Below are 22123 nucleotides of genomic sequence, written 5' to 3' on the forward strand. Positions count from 1 at the left end.
CGTCATGCAAGCAGTGCTCAACATGGAGGCCACCTGATCTCGCGGTATTGTTTGAAGAATATCCCTTCTTCTACATTATAATAACATCAGACAAAAGACATCACTCAGTACTTCTATATATGGGAATAGGGTTGTGAATAGGGTTTGTTGGTGGGACGCCTGTGAATTTTGTGCGAAAAAAAGGAAGACGAAGGAAAGCATAAATTGAGCGATTGTGTTGGTGGTGACATAGTATAATCCCAATTATACAAATTAGAAGACGTTCGGCCGAGTACTACAAATAGTTAAGATTGAAGAGTAAGATTGAGAAGCCAGGTGATTAATAAAAAAAAGATACGATGAGTCTCTCGAAATTCTCCGCAAAGAGCCTATAGCAACCTAATCAAAAGAGTAAAAATCATCGGGGAAATTTCTGGCCATGAAAATATAATGTAATCTCTGTAAAAGCACAGAAACAGCTTGGCTACTTTCCGTGGCGTGATTGATGCACTGTTATGTTGTGCTTGAGAAATAATCTGCACAGATAAGTAATACAGCGTATTTTAGAAAGGAAATTCAACAATTTACAGAATGAGTGCTATCGTAATTCACAATAACAAATAAACATATACTTGCTGCGTGTTTTAACTTTTTAAATCCTAACATCTGATTTCTGAGCACGCCCAATAAACTGTACAGCTTATCTTTCCGCTGCGTTTCAGGCGTATTTGAGAATGTGTTTTTTTTTTTTTCGTTATGAAAAACTATCTGACGTTATCACAGACAGACCAAATGGAAATAAGCCTTCAATGCCACGCCCTCGTATTCCCATGTCCTTACCGGCACATTTCTTTTTTGTCTTTCTCCGTCGCCGTAGCATTGGCCTTGATTGGGAGTGCAATGTCGGTGAGAAATGGCGTGCACCGGCGTAGCTTTTCGGATAGCGATGATAGGGAGCAGGCTAGGATGGAGGAGCCGAAAGAGAGACGGAAATAATGAAGGGCTCATTATCATTTCACTGAAGCAAAAAAAAAAATGGCACCGGGAAGCTTTACTAATTTACGTACGTTGTGTCGCCCTTGGAATACAAGTCCACCTGTATTTAATCTGCAAGTCCAAAGCATACTCAAGGACGTCCGGTGAGGGCGGGTAAAGTGTGTCAGTTTTACAGTGATCGTTGTGAATTTCCTGGATGCAGTTGTCGTAGTACTGTATGCCACTGGAAGGGAAGTGGTGAATGTCTGTGTTATTTTTTTTTTCGCGAGGACGGCGATCAATATTGGTTGCGTAGAGGGTTACGTAGCCCATTAATTGGGCAGATTTTCGTAATTAGTGATTTATTTTTAGTGACACCTCGAAGGCACAGCGTTCTTACTATTCGTAAAGAGGACATTTTTCTTTTAGCAGCTCAGTAATCCTTAAGTGTGGTTCCAGAGTGCTTAGAGCACCTGACTTGGCAAAAAACTGCGCTTTTATTTGACACTACCAGTTGGAGTTCATAAGTTGGCTAGAGTGTCATCATCATAGTTTTTATTATTGGCCCAACGGTATTTGATACCACTGCAAGGAAGGCCATAAATCGCAGCTTGAAAGCAGCTTAGTATAAGGTACAATTAGACAGTGCCATTGACCACGTATTTCCTTTGTTTCGAAATTCTGTCTCATATTAGTTGCCTCACCGACAGCAAATAATAGCTCTTTGTACACTTCCATTCGGTGATTGTTATCGGTGATTGCAATGAGGCTTGAAACATTCTTCGTATCGGGCACATGAACGTTTAAAGAAATCGTCTTTGCATTTTCTGCAGTTTACCTCATGTCGGCAAAATAGAAAGGAGGATGCCTAAACGCATCCCCTTCCCTCTCGTCTCCGGTACCATGTCACATGATTTCATCGAACCGTGATATAAAAGAAGAATGTAGTAAGATGCACTTTTCCTTCGAAGTTCTAGTGCGTACTATTTGCTGAATTTTTTTCTTCGGTGCAAAACATTCAGATACATTCCCTCCGTGAAAGTTCATGTTAGCATGATGATGGTGGTATATGAGGTATGGAGATTTAACGTGTCTAAACGACACAGACTATTAGAGAAGCCGCAGTGCTTAATCATATGACACATACTGAGAGAAACCGCAGCAGAGGGCTCCGGATTTACTGCCAATACTTGCGATTCTTTAACGTGCACTGACATCGCTCAGCACACGGACATTTATGGGTTTACTAGCCTCCACTGAAATGTGACCTCAGTAGCCAGGATTTGATCCCGCGACTTTGTGATCAGCAGCCGTACGCCAAAGCCCCCGAATCGGGCACTGACAGCGCTCGCTGTTGGAAAACGGCCTCTCTCATATCTCTCCAAGTGATCCGGTTCTTTACCAGCTGACCGTTAACATCATATTTCATCCACCAACCTAATTTTCTGCCCTCCTTATGGTACGCTTTCCTTCCCTTGGAATACAATTTTGCCTAGCATTTTCCGTTCCATAGTTCTCTGCGTTGTCTTTAATTTACGCTGAACCACTTCCATTAGCCTCCACGTCACTGTCCCGGAGACTGGTAGCTCTTACATACTTTTCATTTAGAGGATACTAGCAAATTGCCATTCATGATCTGGGAGTGCCTGCAAAATCAGCTGCACTTCATTCTTATTCTTCGAGTTGTTTCAACCTCCCTTCATCGATTGAAAATTAGCGAGCTCCTCTTGCATACATCAGGGGCGGCATGAGAATTCATCATGGCATATCTTACCTGCAGGCGTCAGAAAGGTTTCGTTTTGATCCTCTTAGGTCGGCCCTTGGAATCACGACTGTTTCTAGTATTCCCAGGCATTCTTTGAGGCGGCCTGCCGATATCTTGCACAGTTTGCCTGAAACGTGAAATTGCACGCCTGTTAGGTTGACCACCTACCGAATTGGCGAAGAGGATTCAAACTGCCAAACACTGGCCCAAGTCGCACACTCCAGCTCCATAAAATGAAAATGTTCATGCGTGTGCACAACAATACAGAACTTATTCGACTTACTGTTTTCTGGGACGGTGCACACGAAAGAGTATTTTTTAAGCAGGTTGAGATGTGCTTGCACCGTACTAGACTGGTTCAGCTTCTCGACGTCGCCACAGTCTTGCTCAGAGATAACTCTTTTGGTGCACTTTTGGTAGTAGTACAGGCCTCTAAAATGAGCACAAAGTTTCAGTATTTTATTTACAGGCAATGAATACACGGTGAAATCTGCTTGTAACAAACTCAGGCACAGTGAATCATTCTCTACATTCTTTGAAATTGTACGGCAGGTATTTTGAAAGGCCCATTGCCTATATCAGACTAGGCGTTGAATATATTAACTCGGAGGGCGTATTTGCAAACCAGAGAGTGCACCTGTTCCACTTTCGTCCAACGTACGACTTCGAAAATCCTACAGTGCAAGAGGTCTGCTTGAGCTGCAAGCAGCCCTACTCGGCCTAAGCCGTGCCCTTGTCCAACAACCAATCTCCTTATAGATCACGTCATTCTGCAGATATACGCCAAATATGCATATAATTAGGACATTATGAATGAGAGCAATGCATGCTTTTCAGCAGTCCCCACTTATTTTGCCTGAATGCTCTACAACTCACAATAATTCTTTTTTTTTTAATAAGTGTAGTTATTTTCTTGCTTTTCGACGAACACGCCCATGAGAAGAAAGTTAAAACTGCGCGGACAAGATAAGGAGGACAAAAGAAACAAAAATGACGCCACGGGCGTTTTTTTCTCACGTCCTAGTTAAATTCGAGCAGCTTGAAGATCCGTATGAACGAAATTAGCCCAAAAAGACGCTTTAACGCGCTTGACAAATTTGGAACAGTAGTTTGCTTAGCGTAATTATCATTACATTATAGTACTCAATATGCAACATATTTATTCCTCCATGGAGTTCTTTATAAACTGGTTTTAATGTGCTCGCGCCTATAATGTACACGCCTTATCGTTCGCATAAGATCAATTCGTGGGATCATTTTCGTACTATATAATATAACCAGTTAACATACAGCTGGGTTACATTAGTCAAAACTAGTCTTACCAATCCGCAGCACACGTTACCGTTGTTTCAAAATAAAGGATACGAGCAAAGTCGCTAGAAATGATACACCTGAGCGCATGCCAATGCAGGCCGGTGCAGAACACGCTGAATTAGCCTTTCTGTGTGTGCTGCTGGCCCGTGATTTAAAGCACCCCCGCATCCTAAGACATTTTCAGAACTACAGGCGCACTATCAGCCACAAGAACACGCACTTGCATATCTTTTTTTTATTCTGCTTGCCCATTTACAACATTTATAAAATATTTACATCCCTCAGAAGTTTGTGCCATCTTGCACAAACTGTTGAGAACCGCCGCGGATGCTAATAGACTCCATTGCACGCTTTAGAATTTAGAAGCAAGTCCTCTTGAGCTTTTACGCTATTTCCTAGAACGAAACAGTTCGTGGCCACGAGACATCAATTCTGATTTTGTTATGAAGGTCTTATATATATAACCCAGAACGAATCCTACCCAACAAGCCCAATTCCCCCCCCCCCTCCCCCCCTCACCCCTTTCCAATTCTGAACAAAGCGACTAAGTGCTAAACTAAGCTACGAAAGAAAAATTGCTCAAATGTCTGACCACCAGCTCAATTATGAATTTTAGCTGAAACTTAAAATCTCAGAGTGCGTGCTAAACGGATCGCGAAGCATGCTCGTAGCTCGCACCTTCCCCCAAGGTGCTACCCCCTTGCGCAGCGGCGCAGTCACGCTCCAGATGTCAAAGAAAAGAGCTACACATTCGTCGAATAGCTAACGTATCTGTCACTTCCCTTCAAGGAGGAGGCGAAATATAAAGACGATAATTAGACATTGCATTACCTGCACGCTGAAAGCATTTTCGAACTCGTTTGAACGTGAGGAAGGACGAAGTACTTGACGAGTCCGAAGCAGCTTTTCAGGTTGTCTACCAGCAGTGTTTCGTTGCATGTTTTGGCTGTCAAACCTTCAGATGACTTGCGCTTTGGAACAATCACAGCTGCACAGAATACGAAATCAGTTGCGTATTGTATGTTTTAAATATACATCCAGTTTTTTCAGCATATACAACAATACTTACATTTGTTGCAAGCCCATTCGTATTCGTTGAATAGGCCTTTCGTGTTTTCAATAATGGACTGGTTTGAAAGCAAGTCTTGAGAATTCGGACATATCAGTTTTGTCTGTTTCACTATACAAGACTGGTAATCATGAACAGCTCTGAGTGAAGAGGAAAGAAGAGAAGAAGAGCATGCAACAACACGCAATTTTCTTGAGAAAATCGTTAGTTGTTACCTGCAAGCAATTTCCAACTGATTCTCATCCGACAAGTCCTCGATGTGAGGCAGAACTTTCAGCACTATGTATCCTTTGCATCGTCTAATTCTTTCGATGTAGTTGTCTTTTGTGCATGGTGGAACTGCGGGTAAAATATATCCATAGTGACAGACGTTCTTAAGGCACGAGGGGGGGGCGCAAATGAGGGGCATAATTTTGGTCCCACTTACCCTTAGACTTGTCGAGGTCACAGACCCACTTGTAAGTGTCACTTATGCCGCGAGTGTATTCCAGAACTTCAGTAGAAAGGTTGTCCATCGGCTTTTCCACGTCGCAGTGCTTTACCACTTCCGACCACACGCAAGCGTTGAAATCATTCAGTGCCCTGAAATGAATTTTGAGGCAGTTATATTTCAGTAACCCTCCAAAAGCTGGAAAGTATGCCCACCTGCAAGCGTGGTGCAGGTTGTTCACGCTGGATGAGTCAGCCGAAAGTGGTATGACTTCAAATGTTATGAAGCCTCTGCACTCCTTCAGCTTTGGCAACAGCATGGCTGACGTGCAACTCTCCTCTGTAAAAATAATCTCGGTGAGAAAAAGCAACTAATTTCAAATCGACTCGGTGTACCTGTTGAATGTTCCATCATGTCACAGGTCCACTGATACCGTCTGAACAGGTCTTCAGTTAGGCGGCTCACTTCGTTCGTGTCAGGTATAATCTCGTTTGAGCTGCACTGGTCTTTCACGGTAGACAGAACGCACGTTTGGTAGTTACGAACACCCCTTAAAAAGAGATATAGGGAGAGAAATGGTAAGGGAAAAGAAGGTAGTTAGTAAAACATGGCGTGGAAACAAGGCGAAGCAAGCTGAACGTCAATCTCACTGGCATGAGTGCTTGAGGCCACTAGAGGTGAAATTGTTCTCGCCGATCACGTTTACTTCGCTCCACAGAAACCCCTCACATTCAGCTAGGAGCCGTGACACATTGTGGTAGCATTCGCTCACTGAAAGGAAGCGTGCAGGCACAGTTAACTTTTCGAACAGCGGACAAAATTTATACCTACCGGATGAAGGGATGGATTCGCATATCCACGCATACTTGCTGTAGATGAGAGAGTGAAAGTATTTGATTTCCGTGTTTTCAAGCAGGCCCTTAATCATGAGGCACTCTGATGGAATCATACTATCGATGCACCTCTGGTAATCAGTGAGGCCACTGTAAAGAAGAATTTTCTTTTACTATTATATATTTCCTGGTGAACTTTTCCACTTGGTTGTCTCGCTATTACATGATGCTGTTATCATGCCTTCTACTCTCGAATAGAGTGTTTGGTTCGATTGTCACATTACTGTCCGTCCCTCGCAAGGATCACCTGAGATACCCCGGCCTATATGCGAAACATCCTCAGCCTCAGTGAGGCTTTGCTGAATGCATGAACGCACTGTGCATAACGCATACCGATAACAAGCAAGACAGTTTTCATCGCGCGAACTAAGCGCTGCCCTAGTGATAACATGCGTCAAAAGGCGTTTATGGTAAACGTCGGCCTTAGTGTGATTCGCGACACAACCTCAAACTTGTGGGAGCAAACCGCACCTTGAAAGATCTGCTGCGATTTACAGGCACGTTCGTCAGTGCACGAGAGGTGATTTAGATGGGAAAGATAGCGTGCAATAGACGTGATTATGTAGGCGTGCTATCCATATTGCTTTAAAAAAAATTGCATGGAAGTGACGCATGTGACGTGTTTTGGCAGTCTTATTTTGGTGTATTCGGCGTTATCTGATTGCAGAGGTGGGCAACCTCAACCTCAAAATGACCTCAACCTCACGGAGTGAGGTGAGGTTGAGGTGAGGTCGGCAACACCTGAAATATTTTTGAGTGAGGTCAGCAAATGAGACCTCAACCTCATGCGTGAGTTTGAGGTTGAGTGAGGTCGTAACTTAGTGAGGTCGGCTTGTGAGATCGAAATTATTGTTTCCCACAGCGATAAAATAGCCGGAAAAACACCTTTCATAATGCCTGTCGTGTACACTCTTTTGGCTACCAACGCGCACGTAACGAACAGTTTGCGTCTGTGCGTTCGCGTTCGACACGAAAAAAAAAGGAGGGGGGGGGGGGGGGGCGTAAAGCGCAGCGCGGCAAACGAGTGGGGTTGGACGACGGCTGCAGACTCGAAAGAAGGTGAAACAAGATCCCGCCACCATTCCGAGCCAGTTTGGGAAGTGAAGAATGTCTGCACAAACTCGAATGATTTCCAGACCTACGTGGGTATGTCGACTTCTCGGGAAAAAAAAAAAAAGCTAGAATAGTAGAAAAGAGGGAAGCGCAATATCCAGCAACCAAGGAATTGCTTGGGGAGGATGGCACAAGGGAGGAGGTTTCAGAGAGGCATATGAAAAGAACAAGGATGCAGAAGAGAAGAGAGATAAATGGCTTGACGAGAAGTCACCCCACGAAGACTGTATTTTAGTAAATAAAATCTGCTTTTGCTATTGTATATGGTACGAGTTAAAACGAAAGAAAGCAATAGGATAGCAGATCGTAGTTGTATCAGTGCAATCCACTCTTTTATTATTATTATTATTATTATTATTATTATTATTATTATTATTATTATTATTATTATTATTATTATTATTATTATTATTATTATTATTATTATTATTATTATTATTAGTCACTAGACATTAAATTAACCCTTACATAAAAATATAAATTTAATGTGCCCTTCTCGAAGAATCATTGAAGAACAGACAGGTGACTGACGACTGCTTGCAGTCATTCTCATACCCTGCGTGAGCTCTCGCCTTTTTCATTTGCATGTTTGTTTATCGAGGGCTTCCCCTCCGTTTTACAGCTTGCAGCCAAAGTGGCGGGCGCGCCTTTTGTTCGTAAGCTGGCTTCTGCTCTTTCGGCTCCGCAGCCGGTGTCCGATCTCAACTAGCGGGCAAAGCGCGGACCAGGGAACCCCTCGGCATTTCTTGGAAAGTAAGCCACTGCACATACGCGCGCCTCTGGGAGTTTGTGAGTTTTAGGTATTTTTAAGTGCGTTTCTGTCAACGGGGCCGAGAGTTACAAGGACAGTGGCAGTGTGGGCGAGAGAGCGAGTTGTGTGCGCGGTGCTCGAGCGTGTGAATGCGCGAGTGAAGATCTGCGTCTCCTCTTCTCTTTAGTTTTCCAGTACACTTGCACCACTCCTATTTTTCCTCACTTCTTGTTTTCGTTTTGTGTGGTCACTTTCCAGTGCCCCCTCTCGCGTTTGTGCACCCGCGTTTACTCACAACCGGCCGCTTTTCTGCGGTACGGCCAGTCGTCACCCTCCCCCCCCCCCCCTCCTCCTAAGAAAAAACAACAAAAAATCAGAAAAGACAATTCTCAGATTCTTTCTCTCGCAAAATTCTTTTCTTTTCTTTTTTTTTGCTTCTTTAGCTTTTGGTTGTGCGCTATACCTCCGGCTGGCGTATTCCTGTTAGTCTAAAGAAATATAAAGACAGGCCCTTCTCGCTTCTCGGAACGCCGCGGCGGCTGCGCGGACTTCTGTCGCTTGTCGACCATGCAGGCATCTCATCGTTTCGTAGGAGGGAAACGCTAGTCAGTGTTCAAACTCTGCTCTCCCTCCCTGTAGACGCGTTGCCACCCTGCTCACCACCCGCTAGTCTTCCTCTCTTGACGAATATTGCGCAGTCGAAGAAAAACGAAACAACTCCCGTATCATGGGTTAAGTGTTCGAGCTTCCTTCTCCCAGTGGGCGTGGTTCTCTCGTCGCGACTAGAAGCTGGTGTCTTAGCCCCAGGTTCTCATCGACACCAATCATTCCTGGAACGTCTGCTTGGAAGTCGCCCCCAAACGGCGTCGGTGAGCCGCCCGAAATCGGCAAAAAAAAAAAAAAAGCAGCATCTAAACGACATGCTGTATTCTTCGCCATTTACCGTGGCCGTCTTTTTCAAGCGAAGACACGCAGCCATGCCGTGTCGGCGACTTGCTGTAATTTATGACGGAAGTTTCCGCCCTTTCCAGCTGAGGTCTGCCCTTCTTCGAGGTCTATCGCATTGTTGCGTTCGGCGTCGAGGGTGCATGACATGGTTGCGGTTATGGCAGGTGTGGTTATGGCAGATATAGCGAAAAAATTAAATATACCGACGATGATGTGTGCGCGCACAGTTGTCGAATTGACGAAGACATCGAAGGCCATTTCTGTTACAATAGCCACGCAAAAGAAACGAAAAGCACTGTAAACTTGGAATGCATTCACTGCGACAAGAAACTGTGTGGACAAGGAAACCAGCTTTTGAGCTTCTCTTGGCATCGCAAGGTAATGTGCGAATTATCCCTAATCCAACGTATTATTTCTTTAACTTACATCAATGATAAAAGGAATGTTTTCGGGGCTGCAAATTCACCATTAGTTATTATAACTAGAAGGGAGGGTAATCTTTCCAATAATTTGTCACGGCGTTTGTTCTATACAGCAACCCACTCGTCAGGATTATCGAAAGTAGCGCAATGTCAAAAGTAAAGCACGCTTTACCTTTTCGTAACTAAGCGTCTCTGCATATGGCAACATTTTGTTCTGTCCGCCTCTTGTGATAAGTCCCACGTCAGAAGTCAGTTTGATAAAAGAATGTTATGGTACTACAACTTCCATATATTCGCAATTGGTCGATCTACTTTTCTTTTTTGTAACAGAGACGTAACACTGAAGAAACATCAGATTGCTTGTGATTTTGTCATCCGATTCGATTTAAAATCGCAGGAAAATGTCTTCACCAAGAAATTATGACTTGTTTGTCATGAGGAAACACTATTTGATGGTCACAGATATGTGCGACTTTTCACTGCAGACCTTCGGGAGTTCGCATCCAGCAGCACCAAGGACCCATAAGCATTACAGCAGGAATTAGGTCAAAAGTCACCATATCAAAACAAATAAAAATAAAATTTGAAGAGTTGAAACTCACCAATTATACTGCCGTTATTAGGTCAGCCTGCTATGAATCAGTAGCCCCGCTGGCAAATGTTCATTTAAATTGTTTTATTTTACAAGTAAGCCTCATCATATTCAATGTTGTTTAAAATTTATGTCGTCATTCTGGCGTGTCACCGCACAGGACTTGTGCCATGACATTTTATAGTTAGTGCTCTCAAGTGAAAAACCTTTTATTTATTTTTTATTTTTGAGGTCGAGCGACCGACCTCAAACTCACAGTTTGAGTTTGAGGTGAGGTTGAGTGAGGTCGGTGGTGGCATCAGAAAAGTTGAGGTGAGGTGACCTGGTCAAACCTCAACCTCAAAGCGTGAGGTTGAGGTTGAGTGATGTCAGGAAATTTTTATTGAGGTTGAGGTGAGGTTGCACTTTTTGAGGTCAAATGCCCACCTCTGTCTGATTGGACATATTTTCTCTACAGTTGAATCCGACGTCTGTTTTCGTAAATGTGCCAAAGTGCTGTGAAATAACATTGCTGTAAATTGGCACTTATTTATTTCCATTCAGCTTTACCTGTAGTACACTATGAGTCCAGACTGTCCGACATTCAAGCCTTTGGGTAGTGGAAGTGGCACGCGTTTGATGCGCGTAACACAACATAATAAATAAAAGAGACCTGAGCGCGCCACTTATAAATGAACATCAGGAGAATACACTAGGCCGAGATAGAAGACAAGTTAAACGGGCCTCTTACCGACAGACTTGCCGCGAGAAAGCCACGCTGTTGTAGACGCGCGTAAAACTGCTGACTCTCACTTTCAGATATCCAAGGCACTGAGTCATGTTGTTGACGATGTGAACTGTGTTACAAGCGGCAGGCATTTCACCCATATAGTTTTTGCCTGTTTAAGAGAAAAAAAGGCCCAACAACACGTTTTTGACCAGCACTCGCGACACACCCTGACACTGCTCTTTGAGAAAAAGTTAACTCGGCGCGTAGCAACAGCAGTAGGTTTACCACAGGTATGTATGTACAGGGTGATCCACTTCTAGCTATAACACGATCACTGCTTTCAAGGCATCATTGCATCCGACCCGGCCACTCCATAAAGCTAGGCGGCAGGCCATGCGAAGCCTCACCTCCGCGTCCCACTGTGCATAAGCGCCTACATCCGACGCAATGCTGCTTTGAAAGCAGTGACCGTGTTGTAGATAGAAGTGGATCACCCTGTACATACATCGGCGTAGGCTACGAAGTGTACCCACGCTCTGAACGATGCTCGACTTGAACTACTTTAGGCTGCTTCCTTGGGCAATCAAGTGCCTCATGGTAGTTTGCGCTGAACCTATGCTTCTCTGGCATGCAAGTATCAAGTCTAGAACATTTAACTGGAAGAGCGTTCTCCGAATGTTAGGGACAACTTACCATGAGGGGGTAGTTTCCGACACACCCATTTGTAGCGCTTGTAGGGTTCAACTACATACGGCTTGAGACCGTCGAGCTGGAGTGCGTCAAAGTAGTGGCCGCAGTTCGAGGTGATGGCCAGTTTTACACAAGAAACGTAATCTTGAAAGGCGCTGAAAGAGTCATTACTGTTAGCTGAACCACATGTATCCGCAAAATTGATCAAGATCTGTAAATTCACTATGCGACCTAGCGGATAACCTTACACCTCTTGGGTATAGAGCTTTAATTATTAAACTGTTTGACATTGCCGGCTTACTTGCAGGCACTCTTGAGGTCGTGCATGTTGAGCTCATTGTATGAGTAGAGCTTGACCTTTGTGTTGACAAACCCTAAGCACCCAGATAGATGCCGCTTCAAGTTCTCCTCGTTGCATGTGCCCTCTGCAGACAGGAGCACACAGCACCGCAGTATTTAGCACCCGAATGAGATAACGAAAATATTGTGCAATACCTGATTTTTGGCTCTCGCAGGACCACTTGAAAGAGTTGTAGTGGTATTGAAGTAGGGGCCTCAGCTTTTCGAAACGAGCAACAATGCGGTCTCTACCGCAGACTTGACGGATTTCGTTGATGATACAAATGTTGTATTGTTTGTACGCGCTGAAAATCAAAGAAGACAGTGTAAATGATGTAACGCTGGTTTTCGAGTACGGTTTAAGATAGCTTACTCGCAGATAGTTGAAGAATTTCCTATCATCTCATAGGGCGCGGTTTCGGGCATCTTCAGCCTCTTCAGTATCTTGTAACACATTTCGAGCCTTGGAAGAAGTTTTTCGGCGGCACAAGAAGTAGCTGAAATTTAGCAAGCAGCGCAGTTAGATGACCGCAGTTGCAGAAAGTGTGCCTCATGTGGTCAGTTTCTTTAGCTTTCAGCCTGCATTACAAAATCTTGTTTGCGCCTTCGCGCTAGAAGGTTAGTCACACATTTCAGCGCTTTGTATGCTGCGCTGCGATATTGACGAAAAAAAAAAAAAAAGAATGAGCCACGGCTCGAATTTGATGAGAACTACTCGAAATCTACTGTGACAGAGACACTGGACGCTCGCCATGCGTATGCACAGACTGCGAATGTGCTGATAATGCAAAATGAAATGTTAAATGCATGCTCTAAACCCTGAAATTTCAGTCTAACTCTGCTACTATTCAAAACAGTGCCTATTACACTGTAGCAAAAGCGCCCACATAAAAATGAAGTATCGGAAAAATTGTATCTTCATCTCAATCGCTTAAAGCATTAGAATTATCGAATTGCGGTATTATGATGAACTGCGCACATATTAACCGCTCCTTCAATCTGGCATAATAAACTTTTCTCATACGGTCTTAATTAGAAATTTTTTCGATATTACTACCACTGTAGTCATATTCTAGCTAAATGTAAACATTGCCCGTAGCTGTGCTCCCGTGGGCAGTAGTAATGCCTTCCGCACCGTCTTGTTAACCACTGGTGTTATCAACGCGGTTAAAGGCCTGCGCGCCGCGAGAATAGCAGCGTTGATTAGCTACTCGCACGACATGCTGGGCTGACTGTGTTCGTTGGTTGCAGTATGGCCCTTGTTCTCCGAATGGAGCTGCAGCGCTATTATAACCGAAAGTGGTTGACTTCAGCATGCTTACATAATCGGGTAACTTCGCACGCTCTTGAATATTTGGAAGGTATGTCGAGCAGATACTCCTGAATTCCTTCCATGGAGTCCAAGTTGGTGCATCTGTCGTCTAGCTTGACCCGGACACACTCACGGAAGTCGTTCATTGCTGCGCAGGCAGTCTGCGTAAAAACCGATGTGACGGCGCCATCACCGACGAAAGGCTCCACATTCAGGGTGATGAAGCCTTTGCAAGTGCTCAACTTCCGCAAGACGTCTCGGGGATCACACTTCGGAGTGTCTGAAATTGTTGTTAAATAAAAAATATTGGCATGCGAACTTTTGAAAGATTTAAATGCAAGCACAGCTTGCGTAATCTTTGACTGAACGAAAATTTCATAGTTTTTTGTTTGTTTGCTTGAAATACCAAATCAAAGGAAAATTTTCTCGCCCCGCAGGCGTGTTCGAATGATGTTGCCGAGTCCGCTAGCTGGAGCTGTTATTTCGTGCGCAGCTGAAGGCCTACTGTGCCGTCGCAATGGGCTCGAAGACAACAATGATGTAAGTGCCCTGGAACTTTTTTTTAACTTCTTCGATAGAACCATAAGAGCTGCTTTTGGAAGCTCTGTGGCTATCACTGTGGGGCCTTCTAGGGATGCACCTGAGAGATCCCTTGAGCGGGTGCACCTACATTAACTGTTACGATCTCATGATAGCAAAATCGACCGTTGGCTTTTATGGTGATGTGCATCTTTTCTTAAACGCTCATGGTAGCGAACAAAACACTGTTGCCTGCTTGTTCTGCATCCTCGGAGAAATGCCGCAAGCTCCCACCCGGGTGTGACCATACCACTCTCCTCTATCTTTCCTCGCAAGGCAAGTTCACTACACGATTGTTATGGGTGCTACGATGTAAACTATATAGGTAACACTACGAAGACTGTTGGGCGTTTTTGATAGCTTGCTTCAAAGCTTATAGGCAGCGCCTGCATCTGTTAATTTCACAAAATGACTAGAGGGAATGACCAGGTACCGGTTCGGAGTTTCGTAACGGTTGTTTTTCTAAGAGCTCTGAATGTGACTCATAACTGGAAGAATGGTAGAGGCGCGCCTATCTAATAAGAACAAGGGGACGCCTGCTCTTATGTTGCAACGTCTCGCGTCTCCCGTTGAACGCCGCGTTTGCTATGACAGTGCAAAAACGCGACCTACGACCGAGTTCTTCAGCATCCTGAGAGCTTTCTGAAATTCTACAGCCCCACAACAAACGACGCTCATTTCTCTCTCTAGCGCTTAGAAGCAAATTCTTGCAGCCGGAATGGGGGGACAGGCTTTTCTCTTGGCTGCCCGCACATGTCCAAACAACGCAATAATTGACTTGGAAGTGGTATCACGCTTCGTTCAGATAATTATGCGTAAGGTTGTTAAGCTGGCAGCATGCCCACAAGCTGAAAAAGATAGCAGCAAGCTAGTATTTGGGAACTAGGATATAAGCGTGTGGTGTCGCAGACAAAGATCCGTGCAATTAGAGGCTAATAACAAATCGTCCTAACTTTCGGAGTTAACTGCACCGCACTTCCCGGTATATAGGCCCTTCGATCCACAACCTTGACCATAAAGCTTGGCGGTTGTTTATGCTTGAGAAAGAACGTCCCTCCACTTACCGAGACGGCAGATCCAATTGTACTTGTTGAAAAGTACTTGAGTGTAGTACTTATAATCCTCCGAATTATCGCCCTCTCGAGAGTCGGCACAGGCTCTCTCCATAGACGATTCTATGCACTTCTGGTATGCTTTGACCCCACTGCGAATTCAATGCGACAAGCACTTCAGGGCTAATTAAAGAAAGTGTAGAATCTCACAAAATCTTTTTTTTTTTTTGCTTTGAGAAAACGAAGTTCGAGGACTAAAGATACAGTAAAATTTTACAGCAAAGTACTAAAATCACAAAGAAAAGGGATTTCAGAGCAGTATTATCCAACGAAGTGTTTCTACTCATTCACATCTCTCTCTACCAATGGTCGCTGTCGCCACAGGACTGATGGCTGATGCGCAGCTAGAGACATCTGTCCTAGGCTGCTGTTGCAAAGTCCGGCTCGCAAATGCATAATAGGCAAAATACAAATAAATCGGCGCAAACTGCGGTTCTAACTTCAAGAGTTCCGGAAAATGCAGGTCGTGGTTTTAGAAATAAGTCATTGTATCCCCTTTGTTGCATGATAAAAGATTACGTGCGGGAGATTTTTCGGTTTTTTTCTGTCTTTGTGCATCCAGAAAACACCGAGAAAAAACTTTTGCTCCTTTAAAAGTTGGTTGGTTGGTTGGTTTGTGGGGTTTAACGTCCCAAAGCGACTCAGGCTATGAGAGACGCCGTAGTGGAGGACTCCGGAAATTTCGACCACCTGGGGTTCTTTAACGTGCACTGACATCGCACAGCACACGGGCGCCTTGCTTTTCGCCTCCATCGAAAAGCTGCCGCCGAGGCCGGGATTCGATCCCGCGTCCTTGGGAACAGTAGTCGAGCGCCGTAACCACTGCGCCACCCCGGCGGGGTTCCTTTAAAAGTGTTTAATCCATAAGGTATAGAATGTACGCTAAAGTGGACATCATGCACCCGAGTTCCGAGGGCAGAAGTTCACAGTGTTTTTTTATTCAGCAGTTAAGGTTATGTACATAGCAAACTGCACACATGGAGGCGTGAATGGAATAGGCTGGATGCGGTGTTACTCTGCTTTATAAAACAGAAACAGACACTTTTGCCGCCAGCGAACATGTACACCTTCCACCTTCCGCAGAGATGCGTAGTCTTGCTGTTCCTGTCGCTCATCTCACATCATTGAGCAGTATATGCCTTATATGCCTGTTGACAGGAAAATGACACAGATAACATGCACATCGTTGCAAACAGTGCTTGATTTCTCAGGTGCCCTTAGTTTTACTGCGGCAGAAGCTGCTTGTACGCCCACAGAAAAATCAGCTTCATCAGCTATGGCAACTGATTCGTCTTTTATCAGATTTTATCATCTATAGCTTGAAATATCAAAGTTGGATGGTGCACTCTGCTGTGATACGGCGGTACAAGAACCGTGAGTTGATAACCGCCAAGTATAAGAAAAGAATGTTACATTTCGTCGACTTCGGCATCGGATAACGATTTTTCCTTTGCAGCAGGCAGAACCGAGTAGTAGTGCACAACACAAAATAAAAAAAAATTAAAAAACATCAGAAACCATGCGTGTGATGCTATAAGTGACAGAGCACGGAAGATGCTTACATGGCCCCATATTCCGAGTTTGTGTCTTTATCGAAAGCGTCGCTATCTCCCCGACCTCGAGTCATCTGATTGGTTGAAATGCCGGAACAGGATGTTGACACTACTTCCGGTTCCGGGGTGGCAACATCCGGTTCTGGCGTTTCAACCAATCGGATGACTCGACGTCACGTGAGATAGCGACACTTTCGATAACGACGCAAACTCGAGATACGGGCCATATTATGTACGGGCGTATTATCCCGCCATGCATGGTGTCCACTGTAGTGGACATTTTACTAAAGTTGGTATGAAAAATTATCTCCGCTTTACTCAGCCACAGTAATTATAGCACTTGTTTCTGAGTGCCTCTTGTATCGCTTTTATATAATTATATGCTCCAAATTAAAAGTAAAGGCGAGTTACAAGAAAGTTATTGGAGATTGACGTCGCTTATCTGTTCGAGCAGGATGCACCCATTATTAGAACTAAGTTTTCAAAAATCGGCGGTATCGCGGCGCCATCTAGAGGGGTAGAAACACAGCTTTTTTCGTTCACAGTTGTTACCAGTATGCCCATGGGTACCTGTAATGCGCTGAACTTTCTCCCAAAAATCGCAGAAATTTGTCCTTTGTAGTGGACAGCATGCAACAAAGGGTTACAAAAAGGTTTGATTTGGTTTATGGGGTATAGCGACTCAGGCTATGAGGGACGCCGTAGGGGAGGAACCTTGACTAATTTTGACCACCTGGGGCTATTTAAAGTGCGCGGACAAAGCAGAGCATACAGAAACCTTGCGTTTTTCACGCACACACACGCCTGTATTCACCAGGGTGCAAGTGTCACCGTGGCAAGGCCGCGTACTGCGGTGCGCGGGCCAAGAACAATTTAGGCAAAAAAAAAAAAAAATAGTATGTATATTCGCCCGTGAATCGCAAATCAGAAAAGACAAAAGTTGTGTTAAAAATAATTACCTGCAGGCAATTTTCATTCTATGACCGTCGTCTGTCATCCTAATGTTTGGAATGGTCCTCTGGTTGATGAATCCCACGCACTCTCGAAAGAGTGGCATCACTTGCGAGTAACACTGCGTTGCTACAGGAACAAATATTGCAGGCTTTCAATAAAACGTCTTTAAGACTTTACCAATAGCAATTAAAAATTGCGGGGCTCACCTTCCTTCATTTGACTATCACAGACCCACTTGTACTTCTCGTATAGCTCGTCGGTGTAGTGCTTGATTGAACTGAGGCTCATAAGGGATGGGCTTCCATCACATCGCTTTATCTTCAACAAAACACAACTCGCGTAGGCTTCCAGCGATCTAAATGTCAATACGCGGTAGATTTTTATTGCAAAATGCAAAACACGGAGAAAGCTGTCTTGTGTAACTTACCCGCAAGCGGCGTCAAGCTTGGCGCTGTCGTTGATTAGTCGAGATAACGGAGCTACTAGCTCGCTTATGAAGCCAACACACTCATGCAGACTGTCAATGAAACCTTCTTCAGTGCATTTACCTGCGTCAAGTAGATAAGCAGCGAAAAGTGTGAATATATAGGCTCAATTTATAACGCAATTCTTGGATCATATCGGTTTAGTTGGCGTAATTTCTCAGACATGCCAAATTTGCGCGGAAAGAACACCAGCAAGGCAAATAAAGGAAAACCACTTGTTCTGTTTCTGCCTTGTTCGTGTTCTTGTAACGAAACTTTGACATGTTTCATGACACACACACACGCACACGCACACGCACACGCACACGCGCACGCACACGCACACACACACACACACACACACACACACACACACACACACACACACACACACACACACACACACACACACACACACACACACACACACACACACACACACACACACACACACACACACACGCGCGCACACGCACACGCACGCGCGCACGCACACGCACGCACGCACGCGCACACGCACACACACGCGCACACGCACACGCACACACGCGCACACACACACAAACAAACAAACCGTTGCTTACTATATATACTAAGTCGACCTCCGTTAAGCCCGCTTATATTTTCCGCTTTTTAGGCGGGAATTAACATGCCTATTTATCATGTTATTGCGAAATTTCGGACAGGAAAGCTTCACGGACTATTCATTGCGATAGGTGGCGTTCATTGCAATGGAGTGGACCATATTTTCATCTTTCATATTTTCACAGCCAGGACACTCAAGCCAACACGACCAAAAACGACAGGAGTTGTTTTTTTTTTCCCAATCCTGCGCTCACTGAACAAACAAGGGTTCTAACGCAAGACCCTACGATACACCAGAGCCTTATGCAGTTCATTCTACATTATACACAGACAGCTTGTTCTGAGGTTACATTCAACTTATCATACCCCGTACGCTCATTCTAGCGCTAAAGAAAATTATTTAGGTTTAAACAAACAATACAATCTAAATATTTTTGGGCATCAAAAATCTCTTTGCAGATCACTTACTGCGGTACTGGTTGTCTTCGCATGTCCAAATGTACTTAGTAGGAATGTCGAACATATACTTCCTTACTTGCGGGTCTTCGGGAATGACTTCGTTATCTTCGCACTTAGCCCTAATTCGAGTCTGAATGCAGGTTTGGTATTCCCGGATACCGCTGCAAACAAGACGAGAGGGCGCGTTAAGGGACCCAGAAAAAAACATTGTGTGTTGCCACAGTACTTACAAACAAGCCGTCCGAAGCCGCACGTTAACGTTAGGCTGTGCGGCGTTAGGCATGACGATAGACCTCACGAAGCCATAACATTCCGAAAGACTCGATTTCAAGTCTCCTTCGTCACAATAAGAGGCTATAGCAGGAAAATGAGAGAGGCAAGTTAGAATGACAGAATGTGCTGCGACTTGTAAAGGTTCACGAAATTCACTTACATTTGTCCATTGTTGAGTCGCAGACCCATTTGTGCTTCCCGGGAAGGTCAGTTAAGTACTCCCTGACTTGAGCTAATTCAAGAAGGGTCGAATTTTCTTTGCAAGTAGATTTCATCCTCCGATCCACGCAGTTTCGGTACACGTTCAAGGCGCTGCGGCAAAAAGTTAATTTACTCGGTGACGTGTAACTGAGCTGAAATTGATATTGTGCTGTTGCACTGATTGAGACAACGGTTGTCCGAACTCGAGTGTGACAGCTGTCAGCCGCAGATAGCGCCGAGTGTGACATGTTCAACCGAGAAGCTCCCGCTGCACTTAGTTATAACATTTCACTGCTCTTACCAGCTTCTTGGATAATTTGGAAACAAAGTGAACAAAGGTTTATGGGGAGACTCAGTATCGTTTAGTGTTCATCTTTCAAGATGTACAGCTGCTTATTGAAACACTTGGTTTCGCTATGGAAGCCAACTAACCAACTTACCTCTCTGTTTGATTCTGCGTGAGACTATAAACAGTGAATCATTAGACTTTTATTCAACATTATACTATAGTTGCACGGATATTGTAGTATGTGCCCTCTTTTGACGCACATCCACACAGAGCTACGCTTGAAACAGCAAACAATCTATCCGCAGAATTATGTAGAGAAAAAGCAAATGCCATTTCTAGCGCTGTACTCGTGATAGTGTTTACAGCATGCATTGATCATTACGCAACCTCCTGTGGTTGACAGGCTGTTTAGTAGAGCAGAAAATTTACCTAGTTCGTTTGCCATTGATTATGAAGCGGCGCACCAGGAAAACGCGCAGACAGGATGAAGGGGCAAGCGCTGCTACCTGGTGCTCTGCTTCATAATCAAGGCTATTTAGAGCGACTACTACAAAAAATGGCGGGAAATGGCGACCTTTAAAGTCATGGTGTATCTAGGAGCCTTTTAAATGTACTCACCGGCACGCTAGTCGGATGTTGTGCTTGTTGGAAAAGTCTTCTGAAAGCGGTTCTACCTGCATTCTGATCAGTCCAGCGCATTCACTTAAATTTCGGACCAGTTTACTGTCTTCACACAACAATGACTCCGCTCCTGGTGAAAAAATAGGAAAAAATAAAGCATCATTTTACAAGTGGTTGAAACCAAAGCTAGCCTCAAGGTTGTTATATCCTTCCAGTGCTTATTACAAGTTATAACCCTAATGGTTTAAACAGCGGACTAAAAAATAGCGGCTTCATCAGATTTCAAGTTTGTTGCCTAGCGAGACCGTTCAGCACTTAGTTGACGTGAAGATCATAAAGAAGATAGAAAATGCGAGTGATATACCTTGTCATGTGGATAAGACTATAGAGACGTTAAAGCATTTGATGGACACTTAAGATCCGCCTCCAGGGCATGACACAAGAGCTTTAAAGAATACATCAGAGGTCAAGGGTCCTCTTTGCACATTACTTCGCATTATTTTGCACGCATTGTTTTTATTTTTTATTTATTTATTTGTCACAAGACAAACAAGGCATCCTTTAACCAACTCGAACGACTGAGCCTGGGTGGCCCAAAGATATTGCGTGTCTAACTTGCGGCCCAAACTTTATATGTTCGATTTTTTTCTAATTACTCCAATTTTATTTTCGCGCTATTAAATTACTTGATATTATTAAATTCCATAATGACGTCTGAGTCATTCTGCTGCCTTATAACCTCAGTTTACGTGACGTCGCGACCGATCAAGATTTTCTCGACATCCCCAAGATTACGGAGCCGGATTTGCCACTGAATGGAGTTCTGACGCTGTCTTATTAAAATTCAGGAGGGGCATTTTCGAATCTGCTAAGTGTTGATTGGCTGCCCATGGACGAAGCACGTGCACACGAGACAGCCGTAGTTTGGAAGTAACATAAGCTTAAATATTTTCGGATGGTTTCATATGTGATGGCTGTGGCTAATCTGTAAGCTGACACTTACTTGTGGAACACGTCCAGTTGTACTTGCTGTACAATGTTTCAGTCAGGTACTTCGTGTCTTCAGTCTTGTAGAACTCGGTTTCGTTCTCACAAATTTTTGACTTCTGTTGGATGCATTGTTGGTAGTATTCCACACCTCTGTCGTAAACCAAAGGGCCAGATTGCTATCAGTTACCGGTGTCTTGACCCCTCAACGGATTTTTTTTTAACGAGATCTGTACCAACATGGCTTTATAGCACCCATACTGCAATATGCATGCTGGACTGAACAAAACTTTGTGCTGGATGAATCCTGTTCGCTGAAAACCAGACACAGAGTGCCACAAAGAACATGACGAGTGGGACACGTCACGAGCTAGAGATGACAGTGGGCCCGTGACGAGCCTGATCGTCCAAGTCCGCTAGGGGGTCAAATATATACATGAACAGAAGTGCTGCCACTTGCCTGCAAGCAGAGTGCAATGCAAATTCGTCCTTGTGCCGGGCTTGCACGACGGGAAGGACCATGTGCTCCAGGAAGCCCAAGCACTCTTCCAAGTTGGAAACAACTAACGTCTTTGTGCACCTGGGAGCTGCATAACAAACCGTTTCCCGACCCAGATTTAGTTAAATTAAACTAATCGCAGAGGGAGCAAAGTTTTTCAGCGGCAATACATACCAAGCGCACTGGAGCTGCAGATCCATTTGTAATGTTCATAAATGTCCGACGTGTAGTAGCGAACGCCGTGCG

At 44.4% G+C, this 22123-nt stretch overlaps 1 protein-coding gene across 1 annotated transcript in view; it reads right to left on the bottom strand.

Annotated features, from left to right (window-relative positions):
• LOC146205913 (uncharacterized) overlaps positions 1–6481 on the bottom strand; it is an 82072-nt gene extending 75591 nt beyond the window's left edge. Inside the window, exons 1-8 of the mRNA XM_084608235.1 lie at positions 6364–6481; positions 6183–6303; positions 5928–6082; positions 5748–5871; positions 5530–5684; positions 4865–5021; positions 3003–3151; positions 2729–2846 (exon numbers count right to left, since the gene is read on the bottom strand). Of these exons, the coding sequence (XP_084464361.1) occupies positions 2729–2846; positions 3003–3151; positions 4865–5021; positions 5530–5684; positions 5748–5871; positions 5928–6082; positions 6183–6303; positions 6364–6481 (1097 nt within the window). The remainder of the gene's footprint in view (positions 1–2728; positions 2847–3002; positions 3152–4864; positions 5022–5529; positions 5685–5747; positions 5872–5927; positions 6083–6182; positions 6304–6363) is intronic.
• Positions 6482–22123: the final 15642 nt, after the last annotated feature.

This window comes from Amblyomma maculatum, chromosome 1 (assembly GCF_055883805.1).
Source record: "Amblyomma maculatum isolate TAMU_Amacu chromosome 1, ASM5588380v1, whole genome shotgun sequence".
NCBI classification, from domain to species: domain Eukaryota; kingdom Metazoa; phylum Arthropoda; class Arachnida; order Ixodida; family Ixodidae; genus Amblyomma; species Amblyomma maculatum.